This window comes from Zingiber officinale, chromosome 1A (genome assembly GCF_018446385.1).
Source record: "Zingiber officinale cultivar Zhangliang chromosome 1A, Zo_v1.1, whole genome shotgun sequence".
NCBI classification, from domain to species: domain Eukaryota; kingdom Viridiplantae; phylum Streptophyta; class Magnoliopsida; order Zingiberales; family Zingiberaceae; genus Zingiber; species Zingiber officinale.
This window is the reverse complement of record NC_055987.1, coordinates 13,319,096-13,345,360: the sequence shown is the minus strand read 5'-3', so window position 1 is coordinate 13,345,360 and position 26,265 is coordinate 13,319,096. Positions and strand designations below refer to the sequence as shown.

Sequence of the window (26,265 nt, the reverse complement as noted above, 5' to 3'; positions counted from 1 at the left end):
ACGAGTGCTATTAGCCATTGCAGCACTGTATAACCTTGAAATACATCAAATGGATGTTAAGACTGCGTTCTTAAATGGTGAGTTGGAAGAAGAAATTTATATGGAGCAACCCGAAGGGTTCATGGCTCTTGGAAATGAGAAAAAGGTGTGTCGACTTGTTAAGTCATTGTACGGACTTAAGCAAGCGCCTAAATAATGGCACGGAAAATTTGATAAAGTAATGCTGTCAAACGAATTCAGAATAAATGAATGTGACAAATGCATTTATGTCAAAAACACACCTGAAGGCTATGTAATTGTCTGTCTATACGTAGACGACATGCTAATAATGGGCAGTAATCATGATGTAATCATGACTACAAAGAAAATGTTGACCAGAAATTTTGATATGAAAGATATGGGTCAAGTAGATGTTATATTGGGAATTAAAATTCTCAGGACATCAGAAGAGATAGTTTTAACACAATCCCATTATGTAGAATCTGTATTGAAAAAATTCAATGCGTACGATCTCTCTACAGTGAAAACACCTATGGATCTAAGTCAACACTTAGCGAAAAACCATGGTGAGACCATATCGCAGTTGGAATATTCTCGGATAATAGACAGTTTGATGTATCTCACAAACTACACACGTCCGGATATTGCCTGTACGGTCAACAGACTGAGTCATTTTACGAGTAATCCAAACGACACCCATTGGAAAGCATTGATGCGAGTTCTCAGATATTTGAAATATACTATGAACTATGGATTACATTAGGGAAAATATCCCGCTGTGTTGGAAGGATATTGTGATGCTAATTGGATATCAGATACAAAAGACTCCAAATCCACTAGTGGATACGTATTCACGATCGGTGGGGAGCAGTATCTTGGAAATCCACTAAGCAGACTTGCATTGCTCGGTCAACTATGGAATCCGAGTTTATAGCACTAGACAAAGCAGCTGAGGAAGCTGAATGGCTGCGGAATTTCTTGGAAGATATTCCTAGCTGGGTGAAACCTGTGTCTGCCGTACTAATCCACTGTGATAGTCAATCGGCGATTGGAAGGGCACAGAGTAATATGTATAATGGGAAGTCACGACATATACGTCGTAGACATAATACCATTAGACAGTTGATCTCGAATGGAGTGATTGCAATCGACTATGTTAAGTCCAAAGATAATTTGGCAGATCCTCTAACGAAGGGGTTGAGTCGAGATCAAGTATACTGCTCATCAAGAGGAATGAGATTAAAAATCTACAACTGAAAATGACTGTAGCGGTAACCCAACCTTGTTGACTGGAGATCCCAAGATCTTGGTTCAATGGGACAACGAAGTTATAGAAGTTGTGGTCCAACACATTAGATAGTTTATCTCTATCCCAATCCTAGGATGAATTTGTGCTGTCCTACCTCATGTAGTGAGGTTAAGCTTATGCTTTTAGTGACTTCTATACCTGATAAGGTGGAGTATGGTAGGATACTCTTGATAGAAGTGTCACCTATGTGAGTGTGAAGACAGGCCGCTTCAATGAAACACTCATGAATCCAAGATGGTATCCATGGCCGAAACGGAACCAACCATGAGAACCTAAAGTAGGTGAGATAGATCTCTGTGTGGGTGTTATTGTCTCAGTATACACTGAGCAGTTCAAGACATCACGTTCACTGCGCAGCCTAGTATACTCGATAGCATTTCACTACGGAAGGTTCAAAGCCACAAGCTACCTCTCCCGATGCAGTGACTTATCGATTGGACTCTTGTAAAATGTCAGCATGCATACACGCATTGCATTAATTTCCATTCATGTGGGGGATTGTTGGATATTGGGGCCTTAAATGGACCAAAACGATTTAGAGGAAGGAAGCCATCAATTGTTGAAAGCCGTAATTGACTTCAAAATTGAAATCTATGATTCGCGTAGATAGATTTAGACTATTAATTTGCTCAAAATCGATTAAGGGTGAATGAGAAATTAATGTTTAAAGTCAGCCCAAAATAACATTTATTATTCATTAATAAATTGCATGGGAGAATAGTCCCACATCGGAAATTCTCGATGTGTATTCTCTACTTATTAATGAAGATGTGTTAATGGAGTTAACACAAAAATAAAAGGACAGGTTACCCCTTAGCCCAGGGCGAGCAGGTGCTCGTACCTGTGAGCCCGCCACCCGCCACGTGTGCAATGGGCACTTTGTAGGGTCACTTTGCACTTCTCGTCGCGATGAGCATTGAGGAGCTTAAATTTATTCTCCAGGTGACATGTCAGGCCCGTACCTGACGTGGCAGCACCTATGCGGCATCCTCGTGGGCAAAGGGAGATGACTGGACAGTTGACTTAGGGAATGGATGACTACCGTTGATCAACGTTGATCAAATAGGTATGATGGATCGCTTGTGATGCGATCTAGAGCGTTGGATCGCAAAGAGTAACGATCTAACGGCCTGGGATGAGACTTGATCTGAAGCATCGAATCAATGGATCCAGAACAATAGGCGGGATCTGAGGGTCACAACTCCTCAGATCTGATGGATGAGATTGAAGTGGGCTTGGTGAAGGGTTACAACCCTTCAGAATGGATGATCTAGATCGATCCAGCCCAAGGAACACATCCACTTACCCAAAGGACAATCAACCTCTTCATTCAGTATAAATAGAACTCTCCAGATGATGGAAAATTCACTCAATCCTCTCTTCTCTTCCTCAAGCATTCATATCATCTTGTGCATTCAAGAGTCCAAGAAGTCTACTAGAAGGTTCGCTGGTCTCAGAAGTCGGAGTGCTACGATTCCGAGACATTCGTCGTCGTTGTATCTTGGGAACGAATTGCAACAATCCGTTAAGCACCGTAGCGGAGCAATATCGTTTACGGAGATAGTGTCGGACACTAGCCTCGACGATCAGTTTGCATACTCCAGAAGCTATCCGGGGATCAACAAAATGTAGTAGCAAAAGAAAATTAATTTCCATGAAATTAACTAAAAAAATTGAAAAGTAATTTCAGCTAACGAGTGTTGAATTTATAGCACTGCCTTTTTTTTTTTAATATCTCAGTACATTTTTTGTTTTCATAGTGTAAACAGGAACAGAGGAGCTTCAATCCATAACAAAATTCATAAATACCTACTTAAATATTCGATATAACACGCATTCATGAACTTTTGATTGTTCTGAAATTACTATTGTTTTGACAGAAGCACGCTGTGATATCTAACCAATTACCCACACAATTAACCCTAGGTAAATTAAGAAATCAAATTGGCCATTACTTGAGAGGATATTTTCGTCTTTTTAGTACAACATAAATCATCTCGATCAACACCAAAAAAGAAATCGTCTCAACCTTTTTCTTTTATATAACTTTCGTCCATTAATATAGATTAAACAACGAGGTCCACAAGTACATCAAGCTAAATTCTAGAATCCTACATCAATCTTACTACCACTCGTAGGCACAATTAATTGGATGTTTTGTTTCAACAAAAGCAATTAATTATGCATATGACGTGTTGTAAATGACAAATGAAAATACAAAACTATGCCATAAGTATAGACATCTATTGTTCTGAAAAGGCTGCCTTCTTTTGTGTGTGTCAGCATATATATATTATAATGAAGTGACACTAGCAAGTGGGAACTTTGGAATCCTACCGGCTATCAAAGGCAGTGTTATAGTGAGGGAGATGTTCTCATCGGTATCCTGTCGCTTTACTGGCTCGTGTCGCTTTCCCTGCTCTTTGCCTGTGAGAGGAACACGAGAACTGCGGCAGTTTTCTATAGTTGGCTTGTGTCTTTGCTGCGAGATGCCCATCCTCTGAGCCAGCGTTCTTATCTCAATAATTTTTATTGGGTGCATGGTTCACGAGATAAAAGAATTGCATGCAAGATATCTTCTGCTCCCACCGATGCTTCTCGTCTTTTCCTGTCAGAAAACAAATCGTATATGTATGTGTACATGGTAAAAAGTTGTCACTGTACAATAAAATTATCAAACCTTGGCCACGTGATGTGTTTTGCTTCAGAAATGAATTTGATATTGCGAGTATGAGATTATCAAGAGGGAGAAGGGAAGTTGGGCAATCACAACGGTGTCAGATCCAACACTAAATAAGAGGGCGATGGGGTTGCAGGCAGATGAATAAAGAGCGGAAAGAGTTGAGAAGAGGAGGTGAAGTGAGCTCTAATGCCGAGGGAGGGAGGCACAAAGGCTGTTGCCATCACATGCTCATCACATTGTTCTCTTCTTCTTCTGCACTTCTTTTTATAATTCCGTCACTGGAGTTGACCCCACCTTCTTCAACCCCACTGCCATTGTCCTGCGTCGCATTCAATTCTTCCTGCCCTTCTCACCTGCCTTTTTCTTCCTCCAACTTGCTTTTCTTAGACGGACTAAATTACAAGGGGGAAAGGGGCGGTAAATAATGGAAAAGGAAAGAAAAAGAAACAGGACTCTTCCATACATCTTGTATACTGATGTGAACCGATTGTCCACATTACCTTGCAATGTACTCATCTATCAAATATGATATTGAATTGGGACAAAATCTTGTAATGTTATTCATCCTTGTATGAGGCCATAGTCCTGATAGTTGGCAGTTAACACTACAACCATGTTGTATCTAACTCTACAATGATACAATATATACATACTACACATACATGAAATTGGGGAAGCAATCCATTTGGAATATTATTATGCCAAAGTAGCTCTAGTAACTTAGGGTCGAAAGTGTAATTGTATACAAATGAAGGTGATATTAGACTGGGTGTGGATAGGAAAGAGGCAAACTGATGAAGTCTTGGTGATTATTCTCTGTCATGAGAAGAAACCCAGACGCTGTAATTGATGACTATGATAGAAATCATCAAAACCAATTATCCGTCACAAAACCCCCTCAATTGAAGATGTTCAGCACGTTCACAATTTGGATCAAAGATAAAATAAATTGCTCTTGGCAAATTTACCAGTAGGCGCTCGTGGGCTTTGGTTAATTTCAAAAGAGCACACCACAGTATTCATTGTGGGAATGGAGAAGATATGAGTGAACGGTATCAAAGGTGTTGAAAATATTAGAGTGAATGATATCAAAGGAGTCAAAAACATAATTTGAAAAGGAAACATGTGCTAGATATTTGGTGTGAATGCATATAATACTGCAGAAACTATGCCTAAAATACCTTTATTCAATAGAGGAGAAAGCTATAACAAGGAGACATATGTGACGTGTTAATGTCAATACAAGCATTAATAGTTTTCAGAGGATAAAATATTGTGAAACATAGGGCAAACTAAGAGGAAATTCAGTCATAATAGAAATAAACTAACTAAATTCACATCCTTTCCCAACTAGCTTACCGTCAGAGTGGAAGAAAACTAGTAGTCAAAGCATGCATGCTTCACTGGTTGACCAATGGAAATTAAATTCACCTGTAATTTGGAACATAATTGTTTCAAGTGAACTTCGTCAAATAAAGTTGAAAATATCAAGTTTACATATATCGTTTAAATATTTTTTGTGTGAAAAGGCTTAGTGTGAAATGCCAATAAAAAGTCATAATAAGCACAAATTTATTTTTATCTAAATAGTGAGACAAATATAACTTGATGTGTGATGACTTCCCAAATACATAACTTGCATAGTAAATTTAGGTTTGGATGTTTTCCATCTTATTTACTTTCTCGATGATATACTTCAGGACAAAGGTTCTGCACCTCTATTGCTATGGAAGCCATGGAAGAGGAGACACAAAATTAAATGGAATATATATCAAACTAATAAAATTCGATCAAGACCTACATCCATTGAGAAATCATGTAGCTGAACATAGAAAACTAGCACCAGTCTTATAAACTTCTTTTACAAACATCATAAAGTCTTCAGCCTAAGGTCACAATTTCATTGTTTGATGTCTCCAACAGCAGAAATCATGTGACTCAGGAATTAACAAGTTCAGATTCAAACTGCCTACGAAGCTGAAGAGATTGGTTGTAGAGATTAGGATCAAGGCCATCAACAATTCTTCCTACACGTGCCTGCAAGATTGCCTGGAAATAGAAAATAAAGTTGTGTCAAAGAATCAATTTCAGGGTGCCATAAATTAGAACTAACTCAGGAAGATCATACCACATCTTCTGGCAGAATGTGAAGTTCTCCAATAAATTGGTAGTAGGAACCAAAGCGGAAGCTGAGGTCCCTCAAATGCACGGTATTTATCTTAAAGCTGATGTTTGCATCGGCAATGACTGCTACGGCAGTGTCCTCACTATATGCATGTAGCCTGAGGAGCAGGTAAATAATAGTCGGAATTGCACGAATTTTGAAAGGCTTCCAATCACAAGCATCAAACAATAGCCAGAAATAACAATGAATTAAAACATTCATAGAAACAAATCAACTTGATGTAATGTACCAAAGTCTAAAAAATAGAAACACTAGATAGATAATATTCAGGAAAGGTCAGACTAGACTGAAGCATTAAATTGGCAAATAGAAACGGTAAACATACACATCAGTTCTCCTGGAAAAATAGTGGGGGCATCACACACCCATTGTAGTACATCTTGTTACCTTTAAGCACTAAATGAAAAACATGAAGATCACTTTTAAAAGGCAGCCACCTAGGAGGTATCGGCAAGGGACTATTTCACCTAATTGCTAGATGGCCCTGTTGGGCGACTCTTTTAAAAAGCGACTCAAACAGACTGCCTAGGTGGCCTAAGAGGCTTAGGAGGTTTGTCGAGGCAGTGCAATCAGGTCTACGGAAAAGAAATGTTTTTTTTCATAAGTTGTTAGTTCATTTGCTCAAGCATTCCACCCCATGCAACTTTCACTTCCCCTTTTTCACCTGATATCAACAGACTACGTTGATTTTTCACCATTTCTGACTATTTTTTTTCCTTATCTATCTCCCCTAAGCATGTTCACCATTTTCTTGTCCTTATATCATTACATGTCTAGTGCTTAATTATTAATTGTGACTCATTTTAATTAATTAAAAATATAATTGTTATATATATATCTATTCCTCTCATCCATATTTTAATATTATTTTAAAGAGACCGCCTAAGCACCCACCTACTGCTTATGCATTAGATGGTGAGTCCACCATCTTCTACAGTTCTACCTACACCTACTTTTAATAGTTTTCTTACTACTTGACTTAGCCCAGTCGAATTTCAGGAATTAGAAGTTTATGCAACCTATGAACCCATTCATAGCTGCAAACTGATCGCATATACTCATGTACCAAAAAAGAGTGAAATAAGCATTTTGTTACTTAAAAGTTCACAATCTCTACTACTCAACTCACTGAAATCGGTTGAAAATACATGACTATCAGATTCTCAGAGGTTTAAAAAAATGATTAAAAAGAATGTTGTCACTTGTCAGTACTTACATTCCAGTAACTCGAAGAGAAGCGCCTTGCTTAAAAAATTGTGAACCTGATTCTATTTCCTTCAAAAGAACTGGAACAGCAGGTTTGATTATCGATGTTGCCATCATTCAAATTTTTCAGAAGTCTCAGAACAGAAAATATGCACCTGATAATTAATGTTAGGCAGGTTACAAGACATTAAATGCAGAATCCTTTTAATGAAAATTTAGAAGTGATCAAACAATTGAGTACCTAAAGTCTTAAGCTACATAAAATACGCCAATCTTGAGTTTAACAGTTACTATGATATTTCTAAGGATTAGAGCACAATATTGATTAGTAATTACTCTATTTCTCAAACATAATAAAAGTGAATCGATGAGCATTCACATGTTGAACAATGCAAACTGAATACTGAATGATTCAATTTCTATTTTAGTCAATCAGAAAGCAACAATATGGCATCAATCAAGCTTGACTTACAAATTGGTAGCAGGATAAATCATATGCCTATGGAAGCAGGAAGCTATTACCACACTGATCTTTAGGCTATGCTTTCAATTGTTATCGAAGATGAAGCATATTATGCACAAAGGTATAAAACTAATATTAAAGATTAATTCAAGATTAGTTGGATAAATAAACTAACCTATAACAAGAACACTAGAGAATGGTAATGTTGCAACATAGTTGTTTAAGAAAAGAAGAAGATAAAGTGCCCCTACATATTATATACTTAAACTAAGGTTATATAAAATGTAAATCCTGTATTTAGAAATAGTAGACAGTTGGCCGCAGGAGAAAACTTTCCACCCAAGATACGCTATGCAAGATCCAAAACAAGGGAATAAATTCTAAAAATGAAACTATACCGTTGCTCTCCATTGCTTGAGCTAGCAAGGACTTCCTCTTATTCCTCTCTCCTTTGTTGCCCTTCTGTGGGGCAAGCACATCATGAGTTGAGAGGGAATACAGGACCTTTCCGTTATATGGATGCAAATGTAAACTCTAAAATAACCGCCATAAAAAGCTATCAGAGATTTAAGCCTACATAGTCATCCATCACATCACAATGAAATCATTCCATGATTCAATCACACATGCACACCGTATAATTTAACACTTAGGGTTGAGCTTATGTAACTCGATTTTAATTAAAACAAAATTCAGTTATTAATAAATATTCGCCAAAAATCATAGAAAATTCCAACATTGGCACCATTATTAAAACTGTTGTCAGCTGGCAAAAGTAGCTAACCAAATTATTAACCAATGTACCATGAAAATGTTTGAATGTAGAAGGATAAGCACAGTAGCTCATGCTGCATGGAATACGACACCCGGAATGCTTCTTCCAGTATCGAATATATAATCGCTGTCTGTGCGGTGATCACTGATAATGCACTTACAGCTTGTAGTAAGTTTTTCCCATAAATCGATCATGCAATTACGGATGAAAGATCTTAGAGTCTAGTGCAACATAATTAGGGATTTCCGCCCCTATCTAAACAAGTTGCTCGATATTTCAACTGTAATCTGCAAAGGACAAACTACTAGGGTGGCGAGCAATCCCGTGGCGTACTGCTACACAGAGGAGGAGGAGGAGGAGGAGGAGGAGGAGAGAAGAGCAACAAAAAAAAAATAAAAGAAATGGGAGTTCGGAATTTACACGTTCTTGGATGCCGAGGTTACCGATCGATTGTAGTTTCGGCAGGGGGCGTTCTTGTTTCTGGGCTCTTTGGCAGCTGGATCTCCTCTAGGGTGGAGCCAGTGGAGACCGGGGGGAGTTAAAGAGATGGTGATTGAAAGCTGGATCTCCTCTAGGGTGGAGCCAGTGGAGGCCGGGGGGAGTTAAGGAGATAGTGATTGAGTAGGTTTTCTAGTGGGCCGGATCTGGAAAATCCTTACGACGCGCTGTCGGGCCTCGTTTCTCGCTGCATCGGTCCAAATAAGTCAGCCAGTGGAGACCGGGGGGAGTTAAAGAGATGGTGATTGAAAGCTGGATCTCCTCTAGGGTGGAGCCAGTGGAGGCCGGGGGGAGTTAAGGAGATAGTGATTGAGTAGGTTTTCTAGTGGGCCGGATCTGGAAAATCCTTACGACGCGCTGTCGGGCCTCGTTTCTCGCTGCATCGGTCCAAATAAGTCAATATGAATCACGCATGATTTGGGGCGGTCTAAAAGATTTGGGCTTACTGTTTTTGTTTCCCTCAGATTAAAGGAAAAATATCATTTACCCCTAAACTTTACCCTTTTTTTCAAATTGAACATCAAAAGTTTAAGATCATCAAAATGTTTTCCAAGTTTAAAAAATATTATCACTTTACTCCCTGACATAATAATATGTGGCAGTTCTTAACTCCAATAAATGGGGCATATGTATATCATGCCAATTAAGTTAATATTGTTAGCAATTGGAGGTAAAATAATAAAAATTTCAAATTCTGAAAGTATTAGGGCTGAGGCCTCAACGGATCATTCTTAAATATCATGATTTAATAAATAAAAAAATTGAATATAAAAGGAGATCAAATACTAGTAGCGGAATCCGATGGTTTCAAATGAACCTTCGTGAAGGCCGGCTCCACAGAGAGGCCCTATAGAATTTCCTCCCCAGATAATCACCTCGCGTCCAACCATGCTGATTCAAAACAGTAAACAGTGATCCTGGGGAATATAGACAGCAAACCCATAGCAGCTAGTAGGAGGCAGAAACTCACGTGGATCAGTTATGCACAGAGAGCAATATTCAACAATCAAATTTGAGCACACTATAATATGCTACCATAAGTCAACGACGGAATCAAGAGACCATAGGAACAAAAATTTTCTAGACAGAATAAATCCCTTTCCACATAAATTCCATGTCTTGAAAGAATAATACGTGAATACATTACAAATATATGTACAACATTTCGAATAAGCTGGACTTGATTCAACAAAACAAAACACAGAACAAGAAAAATTAGAAAACAACTGGAATAGCTCATCCATGTTGCATTGACAAACCAACAAGTTCAAGTAGCTCAGTGAGTTACCATTACTCCCAACTCCAATCAAGTTAGACCAATTACGTTTTTCTGCATCATGATTTGTTCATAATCAAATTCAATTTCCCTGGGTGCATAATGTCTTTTCATGTTTTGTTGATGTTCTTCTCACATACCAGTGTTCATGATAAATTAACCGTGTTGGACGTCAAATAGACTTGGCAATTGAAGTGCTTCCCTCACAACTTCTCAATCCCAAAGGGACTGCTGGATAACAAACATTTGAACAACCTCCCTCAAGCCATATAATTTCTTATGAATTGAATTTCAGAAATTCAACCTTGTTTTTCCTATAATACTGCCTTCTCCGAGCTATCTGCTATCTGCTACCTGCCTCTTTTGTCTGAGACCTTGGTTGCTGGACGCAGGTTTCTGCAAAGGTCTTAACGCAGCCATGATCTCTGAAAATGAGGGCCGCATCTTTGGGTTTCTGCAAAACGTACAAGTGAAAGGTTAATGGAGGAAAATATATTAAACCAGGGCAAAGTATAAGATGAAAGGAATACCATAGAAGGTTCTCTCTTTACCATTGACAAGCATGGTGTCATTACTACAGGTCCAGAGGAATACTACTATATTTATTCTCAAAAGAGAAGAGAAAAGATACGACTAAATTCATAGTTCAAAGCAACTGCATTAAGTTAGAAAACCATTTGTTTATGCTGTCCAAATCACAGTTTGAAGGAAAGCATGCGGGGAAAGATGTCATATTCAAAGGTAGTGAAACCATATAACTTCATCTGCTCTTTAATGATACAATTAAATTACACTGCCTACCTTTTAGGTATCACTAACTTGTTAGTATAATCAAACACATAAATAATTGGTCTTCCAACTCACATTTGCCAGCACTTCTTTATGATCCCTGCTATGATTGGATCTATGTCATCTGGAATATCTAGACAGCGGTCCTGAAATCCAACAGCACCAACAACCTGCATGGGATTCAAACCTTCCCATGGCTGTTGCAAGGTACAGAGCTCCCATAAGATAACTCCAAAGCTAAAGACATCGCATCTGGATTGTGGAAAAAGAAAAGAAAGCCAATAGCATGGTGTGAGGCCATATAATGTAAAAAATTGCAGCATCATGCATGAGTTGAACATACTTCTCATCTGAAGGTTCATTGCGTAGAACTTCTGGTGCCATCCACTCAGCCTGAAGCAAAGTAATGTCAATATAAATTGTTGTGGTACAAGTTACAACTGAACATAAAGCACAAGCACCATGAGCATAATAATTCGCAATAATCATATCTGATATTATTTAAGGAGGATCTGTTTCTTAGTGATAAAAACTGGGTTCTAAGTAGGAGCAAATGAGCTCAGATAACTTCTCGAAGAAAAGATGTATAGAGCCATCATCTTACTACTAAGCATAGCATAGAATATAGTTTGATAAATTGTCAAATTTGATACTAACGATATTTCAGTTGGTTTATCACCTATGGCATAGGTATAGGGCACTTTTCTAGCTTCAACAAATATAATTATGTGTATTATATTATATGACAATAATATGCCATATACTACACAATTCCAATTAGTTGCTAATGTCAGCACTTTCATGAGCTGAACTCACTCCATACAAATTTGAGAGGGTATACAAAGAAACTAGATGATCCCATTCCTAAGTTTTCATGGTTCTTCACACTACAGTTGGTAAAGAAACTGCCTAAAAAAATAAACATGCTGAAGAATCAGAAAGGAAATGAGAAGAAATTTGCAACTATACTTGAAAAGTGAATCTGCCAGAATCTGCAAATATACATGTATATATGTATATGATTATGGGAAAAAAGTGGATGGCTGTTTACTTACTGTTCCGGCTGTTGACCTTGAAGAAAGGAAGGTATTGTGCTTTATTCGAGATAAACCAAAGTCACAGACCTATAACATGAGTACGTTGGCAACAAAATTAACTGAAACAAATTTAAATAACAAGAAAATAGCAAATTCATGATTTACAAACACACTATATATATATATATATATATATCAAAGGAACACACAGGAAGCTAGGTTACCTTCACGACCCAATTCTTGTCCACGAGAAGGTTTGGAGACTTAAGATCACGGTGGACTATAACAGGAGTACAGTTGTGAAGATAATTCATTCCACGGGCCTTGTAATAAAAAAGGGGGGAAAATTAGTAGGACAAGATATCAGATTTACAGCACACCAAAATCTAACTATATGATACAAAATGATGCTGAGAATGAGTTCTGTAATCATACAATATCAAGAGCCATTCTTAAGCGTCTCCTTTCATCAAGTTGATTATTGGGACGGTGAATTAATCGGAACAAACTGCCTCTGCAATGCAGATTACATGCTTCAAAACACTAGTAACATCAACACAGTTAAAGCTTGTTAAACAAAGCAGATATATTAGATAAAAAAACATACCATTATGAGTATAACAAAAGGAAATATGAATATGGAAAAAAAAAAACAAATTGTACATTAAAAAAAGGCCTGGCAATTGATCATGTTTACATTGCAACTCTACCATTAATGGACAATAAGCACCCTCATATTTAGTAACCACATATAATTCAAAGAAATATGGTCATGCCACATTTACCAAATATGACTAGTGAGTCAATTTTAGCACAAAAATATAACTTACTATTAGATTTCTTTAGTTAAACCAACTAGGATTCAAACAAATGTCTTTGACATTTTTGACCTTTTGGGATGTCAAAGTATGAACTTCACCATAAGACAACATCCAGTATGTATGACTCAGTAACTACCATCTGAGCATGCTCATCTAGGTTATCCATATGAGATTATCATGTCTGCAAAAACATTATAAATTCCAGAGCAGTGAAGAACAATTCCAGCCAAATTTAGACGAGCGATCAGTTCTTCTACATAAGCACTTCAGAAACCAACAATTCTAAAGGCATGTATTCCTATTTTCCCAAGCCAGAAAATGTTGAGAGAGAAGGGTTAAAAAAACTCTCCCTTGAAAATTTAAAATCCTTGCACAAGGGGAGGTTCTTCAAATATTAGGTGCAAAAAGAACTTAGCAGCAACAAGAAAATGGAATTGGAGCAACCACCTAAGCAAGAACATATCATAGACTTCAATTCCTCTCATTAACTATAGATGTTTGTGTCAAAGAAAACATGCTTTAGATCATTGAGGAGTGCAAGTAGCCCTTTTTTTAGTCTGAGATCTAGATATTGGGCAAAGCAACACAAGAAAATTTTGTCAAGAAAACAGTAACATAGGAAAATTAACAATCCCCATACCCGATATTGTATATTCATAATATGCTAGGTTTCCAATTTGTCTGAAATTTGAGTGTTCTCCTATTTGGAAAGGAGCCCATATTCAATAAAACTTGCTTCCAGAATAGATAGATTCCTAACTTTGGGGCATAGCCCCATTCTACTAATCCTTCTAAGTTCTAACTCATCCTAAATAAAACTTGGCTGACTTTTAGGAGTTCAAGTTACCACCATGACATTTCCTGAGACGCTCCAAATGTATTTTTAATTGCAGCCTATTCAAGCCCTCTAGTTGTTGAGGATTAACAGGGCTATAAGATACTAATTTCTTTCCTCCTTACCATCACACAAATATATGCGTGTTTCAATGCTTGTTTAATATGGAGTAAGAATAATATATTGGAATTTACTCTGATTTTTTTTCCCAAGTACAGAATCCAATGTATTTGTCATACAGAAAATAAGTTGCAAGGATAATCTTTTTGTTATAGAAATTAAAACAGCCAATAGGATACACATGCAACTCATGGAATAATTGATAAACAGGAGGATTCACATGCTAACATTTACGTTGATCGTGTTTCCTGTTAATTCTTCTTTTATTAGTGTAAAATTGAAATTTATTGAATATGAAGCCTAAGCTGCTGCCATATAAATTTGTCCAATGAACCCCAGCTTGGAACAAGTCATATGAAACAAAATATAGAACATTGTTCATCGAGTATAATCTCAAAAGCAGACATGTAGAAACCACTACTGTCTGAAATCTTACATGACATTCATTACATTAGTAGGTCACAAAATTACTCAAGCTGACAAACGAACAAAGACAATTATAATCCTGAAGGAAAAAGGTACCTATGTAGAAATTCAGTAACAATTGACAGATTAGGTACACGAGTTATTGCACCCATGAATAGAACAACATTTGGATGTCGTAACCGTTTCATTATTCACACCTGAAATAAAAAACAACATCAACATACATGTTAAAAAATGAAACTTGAACTCAATGCAAGATAACAGTAAATGCACATCCTTTTTTAATTATCATGAATACAGTTTTCTTTAAATAGAAAAGAGGTTAGAAGTGGTGTACCACAAACACAACCTAAACTAGACTAGCTGTCAATGATAGGAACCTATTCTACACTTGTCTACAAGCTGGAGCAAAATATCTGAGGGACTTTCACAGGCTTTCAAAAGATGCCCCATGTCAAACTTGTTAGCTTAACAGAATGATAAGCTCCCAGAGGCACAGTGCAATAATCAGCGAAGTCATTCTTCACTAAAAGTACAGGTATTGACAGAATGCAATCTAAATGAAGTGACAACAGACAACCACCTCAGACAACATCCCCGGTGCAGGGTTGAGTTGGCTAGTACGGGACAGAGTTGCTACCATAGGGCAAGAGTTTGAACCTCGGCAAAGCCGAGAATAAAAAGCCCTCCCCGCACTGGCCAACTACAGCTTCCCGATTTATCTCCTCACAGATGGTCGTGAGGCTGACCGTGGCGAATTCCACCTTTTGCTACCATTGATATATTCATAAAATACAGGATTATTAGAGGTATAAGTTGTATTTTATCATCACATTATATAATCAAAGGCTAACAAATTTTATTGTTAATTGTTCCATTAGGAGCTTTACTCACACATCTCACAACCCTTCAGCCTAGAACAAGCAACAACTATTTCATGTTAACATTTCTGAGTGCTGGGCAAATCAGTACAAGATCTGTTTAATCAAATGGAATCATCTTCCCCAAACAATCCCTATAGCTAAATCCCAACACAAGTGGTCAATTTTTATATACAATACCAGGGATTTTACTGTCTTCAAAGTCTCAAACTTTATATTATCAAAAGATTGTTGAGAATTACTTCCAGCAGCTTGGAAAATGGACTTCAAGGAAGCTGAATTATGTATTAACAGATATTCAACATGAAATTTGCCCCAAATGTCAAACAGTAAGATAACTTGAATCATGTCAAAACATGAAACCGGATATAGCATAACGTGTGCTATGAAGCCCTAACAGTAATACTCAGGTTGATCAACACTAACATGAATAGGGAGTCTAGGTCTATTCAATAATTAACAACACAGCAATGAAAACTTGAGATATCTCTACCTCGCTTATAAATTCTTCAAGTGCATCGCTAGAGATATCTTGATGCAAAAACCTTTTAACAGCAACTTCCTTTATCAGGTCAAAAATAAGCACATCAGTAGATACACAAATAAATAAGTACATTAAAACAAAAAGGAATATAAGATAGATGTTTTCATAGAACAAGGCTAGGAAAATATTTCTGCCTATAAGGCTAGGAAAATATTCATTGTCGATTCTAACAATATAACAAAGAATTTTCCAATTCAAGAATGAAAAGTTCATTTTCAGATTTGTCAACTATTGATAAGGCATATGAATAGTTCTGAATGTTGAAATTATTTCCAATATTCATCTATTTTTTTGTTACTTCAAAATTGTGGCAATAAGTTTGGTAAAAAATTGTCAGAGTTTTTCCTTGAGGAGAATAAATTACTTCCCTTAGTAAGGGTTAAGGTATCATTTTGTGCAGACTTTTGGTCCCTTGTCAAAACACTATGATTTCAGCAAGTAAAAGAAATTGAAGATCACATGCAAGTTATAAATGATTTGAAGCTTGTAATCAGCTATTTTCTCCTATAGATATGTGACCACACAAATATAACAACATCAATGTAGCAACTAAGTTAATTTCTTGAAGAACAAAAACTACTTTTTCAACAAAAATACTTACTGTTCCGTGCCAATCTCCGTGATACACCTCCCCAAAAGAACCTAAGTAGGAAAAAAGACACAAATTACTAAAAGTAATATCAAAAAATGATTGGATGTTCTTTTCTTATTAAAAGTTCAGAGAAAACCAAGGAAAAGATGTAACTTTACATTTAATTAAGGGTTCCTCAGAAACATACCAAGCCCTATTCGTTCACCAAGAATAATATCTTCCCATATTATTTCAAATTCTACAACATCCTGCAGTGCATTTTCAGATTTTGTACTTTCTGTTCCAATGGATTTATCAGAAGTACAATCCATTTCTTGATGAGAATCACCGGACCTTTCTTTTGTATTAACTTCATAATTACCATGACAGCTTGCTTGCTGTTCATTGATAGAAATAACTTCATTCTTCTCTGTTAGATTTGGGCCATTGCCTCCAGAAATACACTGCATCCTGGAACATGGTTCCAAATGTTCATATTGTTTGCTGACAGCAGCCGTTGTAGCCACAACTGCTGCAGCAGTGGCAGTGGCTGCCGCAGCAACAGGAACTTCCAAATTCATGTCAGAGTTTGATTTTGCTGCCGCAACTACCATTGAAGATGCAACAACAGCAGCTGTTGCAGCAGCAGCAGCAACAGGCATATGTCTAACAAGCTGCAATGGAGATTCCTGCAGCAATGGTTCATCAGAAACTTCATATACAGGATTGTTAATGGCTTCTCTTGAATCAAGATTGCGAGAAAGATTGAATCTATCTGCAGATTTAGCAGCATCCATTTGTGACCTAGAGAGAAATACTTTCTGATGGATCATGTGGCTAGGAAGCTGAGGCAGGAAGGGCCCACGACAACCAGTTTCAATTTTCTGTTTTAACTTATGCTTAGTTATCTTCCTCTTGTTTTTATCTTCGATTGAATGCATTTCTTCAGCCAGTGGATCTTCTATTTCTGGAGTACAAATCTCAGTGAACAAGTTAGGGGGTGCAGCCACACCACTTTCCAACAACACATCCTGTAACTTTTGAGCTAATTTTGGATTTTCTTTAGCAGCATTAATCATGTATTCTGATACATTCTTCAATTTCATCCTTTGGACAGTTGAAGAACTAATGCCTTCGGTCCAAGAAGGTGACCGTGGATGCTTTGAATTACCAGATGTATCTGGAGTTTTTGACATGGCAACATTGAGAATAGTTGAAGATTTGGCTGGGTTATTCATGTCAGCTTGAATGTACCTATTGTTTTGATGACTTAAGTCACATGGGTTTACCCGAGCTGAATTTGGATCTTTTTGGCAATTAGACATTGAGCCTTGTTCGATAAATGGCTCATTCTCAGTGCTACAGTCAGCAGAGTTTGCCACCCTACTACCTGATAAGGCTGTATCAGTTTCATTAGATAATCTTGTGAAAGATTGAATCGTAATGGTCGCTTCTTTTGGTTCACCAATCAGTCCTATACTATCTGGTGCGATAAGAGTACCAGGCTCTGACATCAAATCAACAATATAGTCCCTGTTGTGTGCAAAGTGAAACATGTTGATTATCAATGGGACCCATATTAGTATATGTAGCATTATACCCATTAAAAAACCAATAATCCATTTTTTAAAAAAAAAAAATAATAAAATCCACCATGCAAACAGCCTCAAGCTCTTGATTTCTGCTTGGAATCTTCATTTGAGATAGGAGCCTCCCCTTTACTTGAATGGTAACTTCATTGAGTTAGAGGACAAACCAATGGGCAATTGATCAAAAAGGAGAGTTGACCAAAGGGGGATATTGGTTGTGTATCTCATCATATTCAAATTTCACCCCTAAGTTGTGAGGTGTAACATGATAATTTGTCGACTTTTGTTAAACTATTAGTTGTGTGAGACGTGTACAATGAGCACAAGAAGAAGTGACTGTGTATACCCAATGGAGAACAACAAATTAAGAGGAGGAAGTTTTGTATGATAACCTAAGAGAGACATTGTGGATAAGCCGTGAAGTTGGTAAATTACCCTGTTTTTGGTGGTGTCAAAATCCTAAATACCTTAAGCCAGTATTAACCTTGAGTTGAATCCTGGTAGCCAAATGAGCGTCATTGTAACGACCCGACCCTTTGGCCTCTTGGGCGGCCCTTGCGGCGGCCCACTGACGGCCCTTATGTCGTCGGCCCATTTGGCGACCTTTTATGTCGTCGACTGACGACCCTTTGGCAACATCTAGAAGGCCTTATTAAATCTTTAATTGGATTTGTGTTTTTTTTTTAAGTTTCTTAATATGAGACTGCTTCTTGATAATACTTTTGTATTCTTTACGCATATAAAATCTAATATGTTATACTGATTTATCATGAACAAAAAACTGAACGATTAATGAGGTATGATTAGATACATCTCACTATTGATACATGATTAGAAATGTTTTTCCCATACAATGATAATGAGAAATATGTACATTGACTTAAGGACTTGACAGACCTATCAAATCTGTAATTTAAATAAGTTACGTCATGTTGGGAACCATGCCTTGTGTATGGTTGACTCTCTAAGCAAAAATATAATAGAGATCTCTTTGGGCACTAAGTTTAGGTTGATGTCAGTGGGTCTTGCTATATCTAAGGATCATATTTTCAAAGACTGTAGCATGTGGGGTTATAGTATCTATCTAGCTCTAGTCCATATGACTAAAGATATTGTGGATTGGTGAGAGATGGGTGTTACTAATGTGCGTAGATTATATATGTTTTTAGGCATTGTTTGACGCACATCTACTTGTATTTCATGAGTGTAATCTATGTTTATTGCACATTATTTCATTATTATGTCATTCTTTCATTCTATTTGTTCGGAGATCTGCTCATTGCTTGTTTTTATGGATAGGACATAAATTGGAACAAAAATGGAGCAAAGATACATTGAAGCAATTTGTGAAGATCCAGCAACCTGGTCGTGCCCCTAGCACGGCCGTGTGCCCTCTCCCAAAGAAGAACAGGGCAGGTCGTGCCCTAGAGGCATGACCATGCCTCCATCAACAGCTGTCCAGGGGGCGGCCGTGTGAAACCACACGGTCATGCCCCCTTCAAGGCCACGTTGTCCCTTCTGGCACAATCGTGCCCCTCATTTCCAGGGAAGCACATGGCCCAGCAATGCCAAAAGGCATGGTTGTGCCTCATTGCCAAAGAAGAACCAGGGGCAAATCGTGTTGTTTCACATGGCCATGCCTCTCATCCTCGTGGCACCACATGCCACGGTCGTGCCCGGAGGCATGACCGTGTGGCGGAGAACACGAGGAGTTAATGCCCCTACTATAAAAGGGGATTTTCTCCCCTTTTCACTCATCTTGGGTTTGGAGTTTCACCTCCATTCCTTGGGAAGGGTTCTCCTCTCTTTGAGGAACCCTAGGGCTTCCATCTTCGTTGATCTGCACGATTCGTCCACCTCCGAAACTAGGACTTCATCCGAGGAGACTGACAACGCATGGATAAACATTCATCCCTTCTTTATCTTGTATTTTTATTGTAGGATGCTTTATTTCTTGTCTCTCGGTTGTATTTCCTACGCAATGGAGTAGATTCTCCGGATTCTAGGAGTAGGGAGTAATTACGATGTGATGTTGATGTATGAACTATGTATTTGATTATTTCTTTGTTCAATAATATGGTTTATAGTCTTATTCTATTGTGTTGTGGTTTTTATGTGTTTGACGAAATATGTGTGAGGTCAATACACTTAGATTTAGAGGATCAGTCACTGTGTAAAGGAGGTACTCTGGATTGCATGACCAGGAGGCATTGTGACAAAAGGTATCTCACGGGAAATTATCTTGGAAATCGAATAAAACACCATTCTATTTAGAATCGTTTGTAGTTGATTTACTAACCTTTCTTCCAACGAAATTAATGCCTCAATGGTCTGATACCGATCACAAGCAGAAAGAGATCAATTCCCACAATCCAAATGCTTAAATTGTGATATGATGCTTTGCCAAAAGAAAAATGAAGTCATGATGAGAAAAAAAAAACTCTTGCTCCGTTTTTTTTCCCTATCTCCCTATATATACCATCCCGAGACAATGGTGCAGTGGTTATACCTTTCAACGGATAAGTAAAGGATCTAAGGTTCAAATATCAACTGCAGCGTACAACCTTTTATTCAATTGACAATATTTGACACCCACCATGAAAAAAAATCTTGTATGGTCTCTTCCTTGAAATTCTTATTTTGGGATAAGATGGTATCATAGTTAAAAATAGTAGCTAAGTGTATTCGGTGAGTCAAAAGAACATGCACCACTAAGTAAGGAATTTTGATGGTGAATGAGAAAATAGAAGAGAACGTAAAAGACAAACAAATAGCTTATAAGGAATCATATATTTGTAAGAGTGAAGAAAACCTAAAAAAATATACAATAGCAAAAAAAGAAGCAAAGAGAGTAGTGAATGAAGCAAAGAATGAAACTTTTGAACGATTATATCAAAAATTAGATACAAAAGAAGGAGAAAGAGACATTTATAAAATAACTAAAATGAGAAAAAAGAAGACAAGGGATCTTAGCCAAATAAAATGTATTAAAGATGAATATAATAGAGTACTAGTAAACGATGGAGAAATAAAAGAGTGGTAGTAGAGATATTTTCATCAACGTTTTAATAAACGTTTAGGTGACTAACTTAAGTAATTTAAGTAGGTCAAATGAGCATAGAAATTTAAATTTTTATCGTAGAATTCAAACTTCAGAAGTAGAACAAGCTTTAAATGGGATGCACAATGGAAAAGTCGTTGGACGAGATAATATTCTGATAGAGGTATGAAAGTGCTTAGAGAAACAAGGTATTCAATGAGTTACAAAATTATTTAACATGATATTGAAAACGAAAAAAATGTTTGATCAATGAAGGATAAGTACTTTAGTTCCCTTATATAAGAATAAGGGAGACATACCAAATTGTGCAAACTATAGGGGTATTAAAATAATGTGGCATATCATAACACTTTGAAAAAAAAATAATAGAAAAAGATTAAGGAGACCACGGTGACCAAAAAATCAATTTGAGTTCATGCCTGAAAGGTCGACAATAGAAGTTATCCATCTTATTAGACAATTAATTGAAAAATATCGAGAGCGAAAACAAGATTTACTCATGGTATTCATTAACTATGAAAAAGCTTATGACAGAGTCCCAAGAAAAATTATATGGAGAATACTAGAAAAGAAGAGTGTTAGAATAACATATATTGAACTAATAAAAGATATGTACGAGGATGTAACGAAGTAACTGAAGCATTTTCAATAAAGATTGAGTTACATGAAGGATTAGCTCTAAGTCTCTATCTTTTTACACTAATTATGGACGAACTCAAGAGACATTACCGTGGTGTATATTATTTGCAGATGCTATTATTTTGGTAGATAAAACATGTGAAGGAGTAAATGTTAAACTAGAATTTTGATAGGAAACACTAGAAGAGAAAGAGTTTAGGCTTAGTAGAATAAAGACAGAATATATGGAATTTAAGTTTAGCAATATTAGATATAATGAGACAATTGTTACGATAGGAGATGACGAGTTATCCGGAATCGAAAGCTTTAGATATTTAGGATCATTTTTGCAAAATGATGAAGGGATTGAGAGAGATATCTTACATAGAATATAAGCAGGATGGTTGAAATGGAGGAGAGCGTCGGGTGTTTTATGTGGCCGTAAAGTACTTATAAAACTTAAAGAAAAATTCTACAAAACCGCAGTTAGACTTGCTATGTTATATGGAACTGAATGTTGGGTTATGACTCGAGTACATGAGTAGAAGATGAGAGTTGCATAGATGAGGATGATAAGGTGGATGTGTGGGCATATGAGAATGAACAAGATAAGAAATGAGAGCATTAGAGAGAAAGTCGGAGTTGCATCTATTAAGGGAAAACTAGAGAGACACGTTTAAAATGGTACGGGCATGTACTTAAACGACTAATGAATGCTTCAGTTAGGCAATGTGAAACTATAACAAACACGCATATCAAACGAGGAAGAGGAAGACCAAAACATACTTGGTTAGTAACAATAAAATAAAATAAAATTTATTTAAGTATAGATGATGATATAGTTGGAGATATAGCTCAATGGCGTAAAAGGATCCATATAGCCGACCTCACCAAGTGGGATAAGGCTTAGTTGTTATTGTTGTTGTTGTATCTCCCAATATACATGTAAGTGGGATCAAAAGGGGTTATTAGAAATAAAACCACTCCCTCCAAAACATTCAAATTCTAATATTTGAATGCAATTGGGTCGGGTCGGGTCAGTCCTCATAGGCGACCCGTTTAGCCAATATCCTTTTTTTTCTTACATCTCCCATCCGCACAAGAGGGCTAGACTTCTTCAATTTCTATATATATATATATATATATATATTCGCAATTATGTTTTAACAACAAAGTTAAACATAATTAGCTGGCTTATGAATATAAAACTATAAGTACCCTGTGGTAATTTTGATGTAATCAACCAAGTCAAGTTAAATCTTGTTGTGGTTTGATGCACTATGTCTGAGTGTATAGAAACTTAGGAGCACAGGAGGTCGAGCGAAAGACGTAGCTAGCGAGAAGAACGGTACGGGAGAGAGTCGACTGACTCGGTGCGTCCGAGGGACGAGGCGCTACAAAAGAGTGCGCTGGCAAACGAGAAGGAGACGTGCGACGTTTCCGAGGGACGAGATGTCGGAGCGGAAGGTTGCTCGAGAATGCCGGAAAATGAGTTCGGGTGAGCCCTATTCCAGATGGCCGAAATCACCCAAGTGAGCAAAGCCAGAGCGAAAGACGTAGCTAGCGAGAAGGGCGGTACGAGAGAGAATCGACAGACTCGGTGCGTCTGAGGGACGAGGCGCTACAGAAGAGTGCGTTGGCAGACGAGAAGGAGACGCGCGGCATTTCCGAGGGACGAGATGCCGGAGCGAACGTTGCTCGAGAATGCCGGAAAATGGGTTCGGGTGAACCCTATTCCAGATGGCTGAAATCACCCAAACGAGCAAAGACAGAGTGAAAGACTCGGACGAAAAGTCAACTTCAGGTTGACTAGAGTCCAGGCGTCGGGAACTATTCCGGACTCCCAAAGTCAGGCGTCCGGACCGGCTTGGTCCAACTAGGGCGCCTTGGTGACGCGCCTCTATGCGAAAGTGGCCCGGGCTCCCGGAACCCTTCCAGCGCCCGAACCAGAGATTTTATCCACGTCCAGGTGCCTGGACCCTTCCAGGCGCCTCGATCATGACTATAAATACAGCCTTGATCTCAGTAGCTAAACACAACACTTGTAAATGTTCTATTGTAATTGAGTACTTTAGAGCAAGTAAGAGGCTTCTCCGTCTGAAGGAGACTTTAGTGGGCTTTCAACGTCTTGGATTAGCAATCTTATGATTGCAAACCAAGTAAAATTTCTGTGTCTCTTTCTCTTATTAATTTACTTGTTATTTCCTTTTTGTACAAATGTTTATGTTGATAAAGCTATAAGTCGAGAAAGGTGTTTGTTTTTTTTATTTCAGGCTATTCACCCCTCTCTAGCCGACCGCAAGGGACCAACAAGTGGTATAGAGCAAGGACGCTTCAAGAGGACTAACTGCCGACTGAAACACAAGAGATGACCGAACCAAATATCTACCCACCGAAGTTCGAGGGGGAATTCACAAACTGAAAAAAGAAAATAGAAGTATTTTTTAAAACAGATTTTGAATTATTGATTATTATGAAATATGATTTATTAGCTAAGGACAAAAAAGAATAACAGTGGATGAAGAAAGAGCAAGCTAACTTCGTTGCAAACAGGCAGAGTTCCCTCTACTAAGCATTTTACCGCCACAAGAAGTCAACGGATCGGAGCCTACGAGTCAGCCAAGGAGCTCTAGAAGAAATTCCTGGAACTACATGAAGGGACCTCGGAGGCAAAACTCGCTAGACGGGACCTGCTCCGGAACCAGATCAGTAACCTCTAGTTAGAAGAAGGCGAAACCATCGCACACCTCCACTCAAGGATCAAGGAACTCATCACCAGACTCATGAATCTCGGAAAATAAATAACCAACCAAAATTCGCTAAGGTGCACACTTAACGCTTTTCCTATGACTCCCAAATGGTCAACTTTAGTAGATGCATATTACATCTCTAAGGATTTAGAAGAATTATTTTCTACACTTAAAGTGCATAAAACTATATGTGTAGATCTGAAAGAGCCCAATCACAATATTGCCTTTGCAAAAATGGACGAATCAGAATCCGAAACAACTCTGATGATGATGAAGCAGCATTCATGGTAAGAAAGTTCAAAAAGTTCTTTAAAACTAATAACTTCAGTCAAGTGCAGTGTAAAAGAAGAAAAAAAAAAGAAAAGATGCTACCACTGCAATGAAGAAGGGCACGTCAAAGATAACTGTCCAAAATTGAAGAGCAAGGACAAGGACAAGAGCAAGGATAAAAGGCCAACTCAGAAAAGGCATAAGAACATAAAGGCGACATGGGACAAACTTCATCAGAATAAAAAATCGAAGCCTACGCCGGAGTTGCGCTGATGGCAAGTCACCAAGAAACAAGGTCTTTGGAAATGAGTATCGAAAGCATCGATGAAGGAGCAACGTCAGAGGAAAGTAGTTCTACAAGGGGCATCAGAAATCAACAAGATAAGTCAAGTACGGTCTCTACCTCCTGACCTGTTATTTAAGTTTATAAAAATGTTGTCAAAATTTTTTTTGTAAATTAGAAATTAAAAATAGAAAACTTAAAGAAGAAAATGAAGAACTAAAACTAACCTTAGCAACATCTTGTCGATTAGAAGATTTTGACAAAATAAAAATAGAAAATGAGAATTTAAAAGAACAAATACAAAATTTGAAAACTTTTGCATGTTCAAATTTTTCTGCTTCAAATTTTAGGAACTATAAAGGACTAAACTGGTACTTACGATATCATCAAGCCATCAAGGCCAAGTTAGAAAATTGTCATCAAAATATATCTCTAGAAAATTTTTAATTAATCCAGTTGGAAGGAACCCATATTGGGTCCCAAAATCATGCCTTAATTGAATTTTTATGCATGTCATACTTTAAATTGATTTAATTTTTGTTGCTTGCTTAGAATTATCAAATAAATTGTTTTCCATAATTTCTGTTAGAAATTAATTTGATCCAAATTTATCCGAGAAAGAAGATTTAACTACTCATTTATAGGAAAATTTTTAAAAAAAATTTTACCGTTGTAATATTTTTCTATGATTTTTTTTTTAAATTTGTATTTTTTTAATTTAAAATTATTTTGTAGGGTTATTTTTGCAAAATTTATTTTTTGTGAAACTTTCTCATGTTCTCTATCTAAGAAAATATTTTCGAAATTTTTTGACCGTTGGTGAATTTTCTATGAATTATTTATCCAAATATAAACTTTTAATATTAAATATTCTCGAAAAGTTATTTTTTGAAAATTTCCTTTTTCTGTTCAAATTTTTCTACTTCAAATTTTAGGAACTATAAAGGACTAAACTGGTACTTACGATATCATCAAGGCCAAGTTAGAAAATTGTCATCAAAATATATCCTTAAAAATTTTTTAATTAATCCAGTTGGAAGGAACCCATATTGGGTCCCAAAATCATGCCTTAATTGAATTTTTATGCATGTCATAATTTAATTGATTTAATTTTTGTTGCTTGCTTAGAATTAGCAAATAAATTGTTTTCCATAATTTTTGTTAGAAATTAATTTGATCCAAATTTTTCCGAGAAAGAAGATTTAATTACTCATCTATAGGAAAAAATTTTAAATTTTTTTTACCGTTGTATTATTTTTCTATGATTTTTTTTTA

General features: G+C 37.0%; 1 protein-coding gene and 1 pseudogene across 4 annotated transcripts; both read right to left on the bottom strand.

Annotated features, from left to right (window-relative positions):
• Positions 1–5,738: 5,738 nt before the first annotated feature.
• LOC122019514 (CST complex subunit TEN1-like) lies at positions 5,739–9,228 on the bottom strand. 4 transcript variants are annotated; one of them, XM_042576979.1, is made up of 5 exons: positions 9,042–9,220; positions 8,245–8,380; positions 7,394–7,538; positions 6,121–6,274; positions 5,739–6,041 (listed from the first exon to the last, which is right to left on the bottom strand). In XM_042576979.1, exons 3-5 carry the CDS (start codon positions 7,498–7,500, stop codon positions 5,931–5,933), a joined length of 372 nt encoding a protein of 123 aa, XP_042432913.1. In that variant the 5' UTR covers positions 7,501–7,538; positions 8,245–8,380; positions 9,042–9,220; the 3' UTR covers positions 5,739–5,930. The 4 variants fall into 4 exon arrangements, with proteins under 4 accessions (XP_042432913.1, XP_042432909.1, XP_042432928.1 ...); XM_042576975.1 differs by having other exon boundaries at positions 8,245–8,308; XM_042576994.1 differs by lacking the exon at positions 8,245–8,380 and having other exon boundaries at positions 9,042–9,228.
• Positions 9,229–10,238: 1,010 nt separating this feature from the next.
• The window catches only part of LOC122019503, a 35,496-nt pseudogene continuing 19,469 nt past the window's right edge, over positions 10,239–26,265 (bottom strand).